General features: G+C 41.5%; 1 protein-coding gene across 4 annotated transcripts; it reads left to right on the plus strand.

The window, feature by feature from the left end:
- The first annotated feature begins 1,421 nt into the window (after positions 1–1,421).
- On the plus strand, positions 1,422–9,663 carry ctdspl3 (CTD (carboxy-terminal domain, RNA polymerase II, polypeptide A) small phosphatase like 3). Of its 4 annotated transcripts, none has more exons than XM_077024409.1 (11): positions 1,422–1,694; positions 3,767–3,878; positions 4,070–4,186; positions 6,827–6,935; positions 7,101–7,218; positions 7,323–7,409; positions 7,568–7,630; positions 7,940–8,019; positions 8,128–8,254; positions 8,423–8,518; positions 8,818–9,663. In XM_077024409.1, exons 1-11 carry the CDS (start codon positions 1,578–1,580, stop codon positions 8,881–8,883), a joined length of 1,092 nt encoding a protein of 363 aa, XP_076880524.1. In that variant the 5' UTR covers positions 1,422–1,577; the 3' UTR covers positions 8,884–9,663. The 4 variants fall into 4 exon arrangements, with proteins under 4 accessions (XP_076880524.1, XP_076880526.1, XP_076880525.1 ...); XM_077024411.1 differs by having other exon boundaries at positions 6,830–6,935; XM_077024410.1 differs by having other exon boundaries at positions 4,073–4,186.
- Positions 9,664–11,240: the final 1,577 nt, after the last annotated feature.

The following is an 11,240-nucleotide window of genomic DNA, read 5'->3' on the forward strand; positions in this document are numbered from 1 at the left end:
ACTTGGCAACATTTACATTTAGGCAAGCTGACATGGCTGAGACGATCTGCTGCAGAAAGATGATTTAAGTGACTTTGAATGTGGCATGGATGTTGGTGCAGTATTTCAGAAACTGCTGATCTACTGGGATGTCCACGCACAACCATCTCTAGGTTTTTACAGAGGATGGTCCCAAAAAGAAAATATCCAGTGAGCAGCAGTTCTGTGGGTGCCAATGCCTTGTTGATGCCAGAGGTCAGAGGAGAATGGCCAGACAAGTTTGAGCTGATGGAACAGCAACAGTAACTCAAATAACCAATAATCAATAGTCGTTTACAACCAAGGCATGCAGAAGAGCATCTCTGAACGCACAAAATTTTGAACCTTGAACCATGGGCTACAGCAGCAGAAGACACCAGGTGCTACTCCTGTCAGCTAAGAACATGAAGCTGAGGCTACAATTCACACAGGCTTTGGATATCCGAAGAAAACTGGTCTGATGAGTGAGGGGGTTGTATATCGAGATCGATCGCCAGTGGACGGCGACATAGATATGGATCGGAGGTAAATAAACTAGACTTTTTTTTCGCCGTGTGAAATCGGAAGTGTGGCGTGTGAGCGTGTGAAGACGGTCAAATGCGTGTGTCACACGCTCAATGCGTGAGACTTGAGAGCCCTGTGCATGGACGTAATTTTGATTTCAAAAGTGGGGGGGACATGGATTCGTCGCTATTTAAATATTTGATTTTAACCGTAAAAACTGGGGGGGACCAAAACCGGCTTTTGAAAAAGTGGGGGGGGACATGTCCCCCCCCCCCCAAAAAAATTACGTCCCTGGCCCTGTGCATGATGCTGTAATGTCAATATGGACCAGACTCTCTGAGGAATGTTTCTAGTACCTTGTTGAATCTATGCCACGAAGGCAAAAGGGGGTCCAACCTAGCATGGTGTACCTAATAAAATGGCCGGTGAGTGTATATAGCAAAGATTACAGGATAACAGATTTTTGCTAAACCAACTCGGCTGATAGGATCACAGTTACAGTGACCCAGCAGTGACCACACGGGATCCCAGGCAAATAAAAAAAAAAATACAGTGACCTAGGGTTATGGTTAGGCCCCTCATCGGCCTTTGGGGCAATATCGTGCAACTGATTACTACGGATTTCAGACCCTTCCCTTAGCAAATACATTGTAAAATGACCCGTTGAGTCCCCTGGCTTTTTTACGTATATATCAGGAACGCAATACTTGAGGACCCACATAGATCACATGTGGCAAATGCAAAACATTTCACTAAGACGTTGAGAGTATTTGATTCGTGTTGAGTATTCGAGTATTTGGAATTCGTGTTTCATGTTGTTGGTGATCCTGTGGAAGCACCGCCCCTTGAACTAAAGCGTTGTTCTGATTGGCTGACCGCCCATCCCCATTGCCGGCAGATTTAAATAAACGAGCGGGGTTGATGGTACGGGGCATGCGCGTGGGCCTACCTGGAATAACAATAATACCGACGAATGGGACTATATCTAGAGCCCTAACGTTTATATTTATTGTTGATTGTTCGTTATCTAGCTAAATTCATTAAACTACGTGAACATGCGACTTCGATCGAGAGTTATTTCTCTTGGTTCCTCGTCTACTCGACCAAATACTCCGCGTCGTGGGCCGCCTGTTCTGACCGGGGAGTCGCGTATTGAAGGTGGCCGTGCTCAGGTGAGGTGACTAACGTTTGCGGAAATTGTAGCTAACCCGGGGGAAACTTTAATATTTAATACTTTAATATTTAATACTTTAATCCCAGACTTTTAAATTGTGCTTTATTTTGATTTGCTCTCTAATACGTTAATGTTTGCTAGTTTATCTAGCAGATCTTTCGACTTTGTTAGCCTATTATTGCTAAAGCTAACTAGCTAGGTGGCTAGCTGGTTAGCTAAATGCTATTGGGTGAGATTATAATGTAACTAACGTTACTAGATCCGTTTATTTGTTTTAGCTAGCTGGATACCAACCTGTTTTGTCTACATGGATCACAACAGTTACACGTGCATCAATAAGTTAGAAAATATATATAATATATATATACACACACACACACACACACATTTCAGCAATTCAATACAAAAAGTGAAACCCATTTGTATTTCAAGTTTTTATTTCTGTTAATGTTGGTTGTGGCTTACAGCCAATGAAAACCCAAAATCATAATCTCAGAAAATTTGAATATTATATAAGCCCAACTGAAAATGATTTTTAATTAATACATGTTGGCCTACCGAAAAGTATGTACCGTAAATGCACCCAATACTTGGTTGGGGCTCCTTTTACACGACTGACTGCATCAGTGTGGCATGGAGGCGTCAGCCTGTGGCACTGCTGAGGTGTTACGGAAGCCCAGGTTGCTTTGATAGCAGCCATCATCTCATCTGCATTGTTGGATCTAGTATCTCATCTTCCTCTTGACAAAACCCCATAGATTCTCTATTGTGGACACTTCACACTGGACCTCAAGCAGCTGTGTGTCTCTGAACTCTTCCTCTAGACTCCGGGACCTTGATTTCCACATGGTACACAGTCCAAGCTGCTAGAGGTCTTGTGTGAAGTTTCCACAATAAGTGCTGGTGTAGGTCCACTGTGGTCCATGTCCTACAAGTGATTTACAAAGAATACCTGCAGAATAGGCAGCAAATGCAAAGAACTTAAAGAAACCCATATTTAACTGGGGCATTTGCATTGACTATTCCCTGTAGATGTGGGGAGTTCAGATCTTGAGGTGTAAGGTACAGAAATATAGAATAGTAGGGCCACAGTAAAATCAGTGCTGTCGTCATAAAACAAATGAGGATGGTGTGTGTGTGTGACGGACTTCAAATGCAGATCAGATTGGTACTTAATTTTGTATTAATATAAACAAACATTAAAATATACTTAGGTTTGACAAATCGTACTGTGAGTACTAAATTTTATTGCGTTGACACCTTGTATTTTGCATCCAGGTGTTTGCTTGGGCAGAATGCTTTAAATTGCATGTAAAGGTCAAAACGCACTCCATACAAAGTGTGCTGCGAGAACATACCTGGGGTTCTTCAGAAAGCCAGTGACTTGTGTAGTGTGGTAAAATGCTTTGAAGTGAAGTGAAAATTATATGTGCAAATCAAATTCCCCAAAAGCCACCACACCCATAGTGAAATTTGGTTGTGATACCATCATGCTGTGGGGTGCTTTTCTTTGCCCAAGGTCTGGGTGTCTTGTAAAGATCGAAAGCAAAATTTATTGTCAAAACAGGGCAATGCTACAAACATTAAAAATAAAAAATTTATATTCTACAGATGCCCTCATCAGTCTGCATTATTTTGTTATGAATCGTTTAATGCCTGTTTTATTCAAGTGAAGTGTCACGAAAAAGCATGAGGATCTCTTCTGTACACTGTGCCAATAGATGTTAACCCCTAAGGCTTTTAACAGGACTAGATAACTACAGAATATTAATTTTGGGTAATTAAAGAAGACAACATATTTCACTTTTAGTTTATTCAATTTCCCCCAAAATGCGTGTATTTGATTTTTTGTTTGTAATGCACTTATTTTGAGACCTGTCCTGATTAAATAAAGGTGTTGATGATATTTGATTTCTCTTATAAACCCTAATCCTCAGTGAAGATGGGGATATCAGTCATGCTGAATAGAAATGTTTGTAGCCATGGTCTAGGTAATGTTGCATGCAATCTTAACAGGGCAGTTACTTGTTAACAGCTCTTTCGTCCTTTGTGTTTTGCGGCTGAATTTAGGAAGTGCAGGAGGTTTTACAGGACTGCTGCAGTTTGTACAGTGATGGCGTTCCAACTCCAGCGAAACGTCCACGGCTGAGACGTGGAAGGAAGAGGCTCTTACCAGTCAAAGGTAAAAACACACTGAAATATGGTACCAGCATGTAAAGGGTTATGGTATTTTTCTAATTTGCACAGACTGCATAATGGCCATGGTTTGTTTCAGGGTTGATATTTGGTTGATCTTATTGGTTGATCTGTTGATGTTATAAGCAGCTATAAGCTTTCGTAGAATTATTTGCTGACTTTTTGTTTTCGGTTGAGAAGAATCTGACTTCAAGACCCCGAGCCGCCCCCTCAGGGAAAGGCCTTCGTCAGTGAACCCAGCAGCTCGGAGCCTCTACTCTCCAGTCGTACGCTTTCTCACGCCCACCAAAGATGGTGAGTTGTCGAGGACGTGGCCCACCCAACCTGCCTTTGTACCCTTTCACTTACTGCATGGGGTTATTCACTTACTGTTATTTCACTTACTGCAGCGTTATTAGTCGGCACCCGTATCATAGTTAATTGGATGGAACTGGCTAAGCATGAAGGTCCCCAAAACATCCATGTAAAAAGAAAAACAAAACACGGGACATCAAAGGTTACGAAGGACAATTCTAGCTAATACTCACACTGCATAACTATAATGGCGACATTGGTCAGTTTTTAAGGAAGCAAGCCAGTAATGATGATGTAGCTTGTCAGAATGGCCAGCATACTCACAGTGCAGTACTTGTGATTTGTCAGAGGGTTCATTTGCATATTACAGTCATGGCCAAAAGTTTTGAGAATTATACAAATATTAATTTTTACAAAGTCTACTGCTTAAGTGTTTATAATGGCAATTTGCATATACTCCAGAATGTTATAAAGAGTGATCAGCTTAATAGCAATTAATTGCAAAGTCAATATTTGCCTAGAAAATGAACTTTATCCCCCAAAACACATTTCAACTTCATTGCAGCCGTGCCTTAAAAGGAGCAGCTAACATTGTTTCAGTGATTGCTCCATTAACACAGGTGTGGGTGTTGATGAGGACAGGGCTGGAGATCAATCTGTCATGATTAAGTAAGAATGACACCTTAAAAAGGAGGCTGGTGCTTGGCATCATTGTTTCTCTTCTGTTAACCATGGTTATCTCTAAAGAAACACGTGCAGTCATCATTGCACTGCACCAAAATGGCCTAACAGGGAAGAGTATCGCAGCTAGAAAGATTGTACCTCAGTCAACAATCTATCACATCATCAAGAATTTCAAGGAGAGAGGTTCCATTGTTGCCATAAAAGCTCCAGGGCGCCCAAGAAAGACCAGCAAGCACCACGACCGTCTCAAGTGTTTCAGTCGTGGGATCGGGCTACCAGCAGTGCAGAGTTTGGGAGTGGACTGTTGAGGACTGGGGTAAAGTCATTTTCTCTGATGAATCCCCTTTCTGATTGTTTGGGACATCTGGAAAACAGCTTGTTTGGAGAAGACGAGGTGAGCGCTACCACCAGTCTTGTCTCATGCCAACTGTAAAGCATCCTGAAACCATTCATGTGTGGGGTTGCTTCTCAGCCAAGGGAATCGGCTCTCTCACAGTCTTGCCTAAAAACACAGCCATGAATGAAGAATGGTACCAGAATGTCCTCCGAGAGCAACTTCTCCCAACCATCCAAGAGCAGTTTGGTGATCAACAATGCCTTTTCCAGCATGATGGAGGACCTTGCCATAAAGCAAAGGTGATACCAGAGCCGGAGTGGCTAATCGGGAGATTCGGGAGGATTCCCGATGGGCCGGCTCATGTCTAGTTTGGGCCGATTGGAAGGGGAAAAATAATTGTGGGATTTGGGTATGAAACTCCCGGTCTGAAAAAGTGTCCCACTCTGGCCCTGGTGATAACTAAATGACTCGGGGAACAAAACATAGAGATTTTGGGTCCATGGCCTGGAAACTCCCCAGATCTTAATCCCATTGAGAACTTGTGGTCAATCATCAAGTAAGTAAGTAAAATTTATTTATATAGCACTTCTCACAGGCACAAGCCACAAAGTGCTTTACAAAAGAAAATAGAATAACAAAAATAAAAACACACACTATAAAACAGAAATAAAATACAGTGCACAAGGTCAACGGCTGCAACCTCCACCACTAACTAAACGCCTGCGTAAAAAGGAAAGTCTTTAGCTGTTTTTTAAAAGTATCCACAGAGTCAGCTGATCTTAAATGTGGAGGAAGTGTGTTCCACAGTTTTGGAGCAACCACCTTAAACGCTCGGTCTTCACGAGTCTTTAGACGTGAGCGTGGCACAGACAGTAAACTCAGGTTGTTTGACCTGAGTGATCGCGATGACGTGTAGGGGTGGAGCAGGTCAGCGACATACACAGGAGCTGTGTTGTGTAGTGCTTTGTATGTTAAAGTTAAAATCTTGAACTGGATCCTGTATTCTACAGGAAGCCAGTGTAAGGATTTTATAATGGGTGTTTTTTTTGGGTCCATGGCCTGGAAACTCCCCAGATCTTAATCCCATTGAGAACCTGTGGTCAATCATCAAGAGACGGGTGGACAAACAAAAACCTACACATTCTGACAAAATGCAAGCATTGATTGTACAAGAATGGACTGCTATCAGTCAGGATTTGGTCCAGAAGTTGATTGAGAGCATGCCACAGAGAATTGCAGAGGTCCTGAAGAAGGGTCATCATGGCAAATATTGACTTGCTGCATTAACTCATTCTAACTGTCAATAAAAGCTTTTGTTACTCATAATATGATTGCAGTTATATTTCTGTATGTAATAAAAACATCTGACAAACACACAACATCCAGAGGGCAGCAGATCATGTGAAAATATAATATTTGTGTCACTCAAAACCTTTGGCCATGACTGTACAGTCTACCATCAAGTCCAGTATCATCCGGATTAACCAATGATGTAGTGTGTAACCATAACGATTAACCAATGATGAAGTGTATAACCATAACGGCCTCCGTTCTGTGCTGAGTGTATCTACTGTTGGAATATTTAAGCATGGAGCGGCTGTAATGGTTCTGTTCCACAGAAGATCGGCCCAGCCCTGGTGCTGTGTTCAGCCCTGAGCAGTGCGTGTTTGGCTACAGTACCGCCAGCCCCCTCTCAGAAGACGAGGAGAACAACGAGGCATTCAGCCCGTGAGTACCGTAACGTAGGGTAATGTTGGTCCTGCGTTCTCTACGGCTTCCTCAGCTTTTAACTCCTCATTCCTATTCTCGGTTAATATATTGGAGCACCATCCTTGTTTTAAGCCTAGTGCACTGGTTTAAACACCCCTTCCTCTTGTTTTAATATCCCTGCAGCTTCACATTCATTAAAAACATTCCAAACCAGTCACAGCAGTCAAGACCAGCCACTGCTCTTCGAGACATACCACCAAAGACGAGGAGCACTCCTGTAGCCACTATGGTGCTAGATTTGGTAAATTCACGTGTGTGTGTGTGTGTGTGTGTGTGTGTGTGTGTGTACGCGTGTGTTATGTTTAACATTCATAATTTCCATCTGGCTTGATATTTTGTTCTTAGGATGAAACCCTCGTGTTCAGCTCACTCAACATGATTGAGGATGCGGAGTACACATTTAACACGTGCTTTCAAGATCAAGAGTACAAGGTGAGGCATTCCTGACCCTATTTTCCTTTCATCTCCGCAACCTGCCAAGCTATTATTCTTGTGTGTGCAGGAGTAGCCAGCAGGAGGAATGTTCTTTTAAACATGTGTGTCCGATTCGCAGGGCATGACGTGCTAATTTTCTGCCTTTTAAATCACAGGTGTATGTTGTTCTCCGGCCATATGTGAGGGAGTTTCTGCAATCCATGGTGAACCATTTTGAGGTAAAATGACTTGGTTAAGAAGTATGTCCAGACAAGCGAAACAATGAGAACAATGGGGGATTAGTTATACCTTCTGGGGGGGGGGGGGGGTAGTTTTACCTTTTGATGGCAGTTGCACTTTGTTTCTTGGGGGGGAAAAACCTTCTGAAGGAAAATATTACAAAACCTTTTTTGTCACCACTCTCTGGTATATATCTCATCTTCTGTAGAAATAGACATCTCTCGCTTCCTGTTTTTGTCGTTAAATCACCTAGAGTTAAATGATGAGCACGATGTCACTGTTTTTTTGTTTACCGTCATGTTTGGTAGATGTTTGTTTACACATCTGCTAAAAAGGAATACGCAGAAGTGATTGTAGACATACTGGACCCAAAGAAGAAACTGTTTAGGTAAGGCTCTTATTATTTGTGAATAATAATACTGTGAATGTGTGAATTACTGTAACTGTAGTGTTGGTGCACATGTTGGAAGGAGTCTAACTGATCCTTTGATTGTAGACACCGCTTGTATCAGGATGATTGTGCATGTGTGCGTGGACACTACATTAAGGACTTGGCTATTCTGGAACGAGACCTTTCGAAGACGGTGATTCTGGACAACGCACCCCACACGTTCCCATACCATGTACGCTTGCTTCCTCGGTTTTCAGTAGCCGTTGTTTTATGATTATAGCCATTGTCAATAATCAATCCCCATTTCCACTCTGTAAGCAGCAAATCTTTTTAGAAATGTGAGAAGGAACGAAAGATTGGGAGAAAGTTTTGGTGGTTCTGACATTTTGTTTGGTTCCAGTTGATGAACATGATTCCAATAAAGAGCTGGTGTGGAGACCAACAGGACAAGGAGCTCCAGAGGCTGGTCCCTTACCTGGAGAAGCTCGTCCAAGCAGTAAGCTTCCTTCTCAATCTCCTGGCCTCTGATCTTTAGGGCTGTGTGATCAAGAGCAGTTTGGTGCTGTAAGGGAATCAAATCAATGCTCAATAATAAGTTCATTATTTTTTAACTGGGGAACGTTCACACACTGCTACACTTTTACTGTCCTGTATTGTTTGAATGGTGTCTCGTGCCTAGTGATCTCGCATATTCATTATGTTGTGATAATAAAATGGTGGATCTATGGTGGCAATTGTTTGTTTTGAAGGCAATATTTGGGAAGTACTTTTTGTAATCCCGGTTTTGTTTTGTAGGATGACTTCAGGACTGTGCTCAAGAGACGGATGGATCATTTTCACAGGCTGCTATCCGAAGACTGAAGTTCTGGGTCCTTTTGTCTGTGTACATTTCTCATTTAAATACATTACTCATGAGGTGTAACGCACCTGTTAATCAATTTCTCATTTTCCCTGAGGACAAAATAACTTTAAAAGGATGTAGTGAGTTTTGCTTGACGTGTCTTAAGGTCAGTGCAGCCGTTGTTCAGGTGTTGGGCTCAATTTAGCCATACTATGTACTTCTGGGCAGTTCCGAGAGGTAGACACTTATCACATTGCACTGATGTCAGATGACTTTGTGACGCAAGTCACTGTAATTATTTCTTTAGTTGAACAGTCATATGTCACTTGTGACAAAAATGGCTACCTTTTGTTGTTTATTTGCAATATCCTTAAGTACTCAAATACCTGAAGGTATGATACCGCCACATTTGAAGACTGAAAACTAATAACAGATGCTATAACATCAGCATACATGTTTAAATCTATAGCACATGTAATGGCTCTGTAGGAAACCCCAATTTGTCCTGCTTTAGGGGTCTATTTTGAGGTAAAATGACAGACAAGAAGTATGGCCAGACAAGAGAAACACTCTTTTAAATGGATGAAAAAGGGTGAAAAATCTTTGTGCTATATCTGTAATTTAGCTACGTTTTTGCTGACACTTTTTTAATATGTATGATTCATTACCACATTGTAAGTACATAATTTTAAAATGACTTCCCAAGCCTAAGAATAATAATAAACTTTTTTGTTGTTGTTGCAGAGATTGTCAACTTCAGTTTTATGTATAACCTGTATGTATATAAAAAGTTTAATTTATTAATATGTGTTGAAATGTTTCTTGCAGCACATTTGAAACCCTTTGTACCAATTGAGTCGTGTATTTTCAATTGGACCCTCCCCTAACCAGATTATTTAAGTCACATCCCACAGATGTTCAGTCAGATTGAGGTCTGGGGGTAATTTGGAGGTCAGGTCAACGCCTTTAAATCTGTTTCTCAAACCATTTCTTAGCCATTTTGTAGCGTGGCTGTGTTCATCCTAGTGTTGCCACCTGTCCCGGTTTTTCGTCTTTTTAATATTCGGTCCCGGCAAAAAAAAACTAGGTTAGTTCAAACCACGATTCAGACTGTTTCTGCACACTTTAAATCTGTTTTTTTTTTTGTCGCTGTGTCCATTTTAAACCCCTCCGATAACGTTTTACGTTACGTTTACGTTCGCCACCCCCGGTCAACAGATTACACTCGCTCAGTATGACAGTGTCCTTGTTTTTTGTCAGACCTAGGTGGCAACCCTAGTTCATCCAGATTCTAATAAGAGCACACTACCGTTAGTGCTGTTGCCATGAAGTGGTCTTGATCAGCATCAGCGTTTGTGGTGCTGGTGTGTGTCATTGGCTAGCCCTCTTCTCTTAGTGCACCCTCGTACCGTCTCCTCCAGGTAAGCAACTCGCACGTATCCAGCCATCCACGTGACGTCAAAGAAAACCTGATGAATCAAACTAGGTCTGGTTTAAAGTGCCACTGGCTGGTTCCTGTGCTCACACCTTCATTGTAGGCACTTTCAGCGTTGGGCTGAGGTCAACAGGGACACAATACACTGTGTTCTGGTGCATTTCTATAATAGCTAACCTTTACAGCAGTTCGTGATACAATAGCTCTTTGGGACTGGACCAAATAGATTAGCTTTGAATACCCATGTATGTTATTGTGCTTTGGGTACCCAATACCCTGTTAACAGTTAAGTGGGTGTCATTCCTTGAGCCACTTTTGTTAGGTTATATCCACTGTTTCTGGAGTTTCCCCTAAGACATGCCATTTTGGAGATTCTCTGACCCTGTCATCTAGCCCTTACAGTCCTTGTCAAAGTTGCTACGATTCTTATGCTTGCCTGTTTTTCCTGTTTACAACATATTGGTTTTAAGAACTGAGTGTTGAATTGCTGCCTAATATACCCCACTCTTTGAGGGATGCATATTACCTATTTCACCTGTTAATTGTTTGAAAGTTACTGTTGATCAGTGTATATTAATGCCTCTAGTTACTATACTATACATTGTGTGTGAAGTGAAAGTATAGGCCTCCTTCCATTTGAGACGTTTGTGGGACATTCAAAAGTTAAGTTAATGTTGTGCAGTGTACGCACAACGTGTAAAAGTTGAAAAATATGAAAAATAGAACTAAAAGAAAAGTCACATTTACGTTTTAAATTTCTGTGCCACATAAAGAAGCAAACAGCCCACGACCATGTGTAGAAATGCCTTTCTCATTTTTGTTCAAGGAAATAGTAAGTATTCTTAATTTAAAGCGAAAACTTACAAGCAGAATTTAAGTTGGCATTAGAAATTGGTTGCGCAAATATATGATTACTGTGTGAGGACTGAACACAGAATACTT

Source organism: Brachyhypopomus gauderio, chromosome 12 (assembly GCF_052324685.1).
Source record: "Brachyhypopomus gauderio isolate BG-103 chromosome 12, BGAUD_0.2, whole genome shotgun sequence".
Lineage (NCBI taxonomy): Eukaryota > Metazoa > Chordata > Actinopteri > Gymnotiformes > Hypopomidae > Brachyhypopomus > Brachyhypopomus gauderio.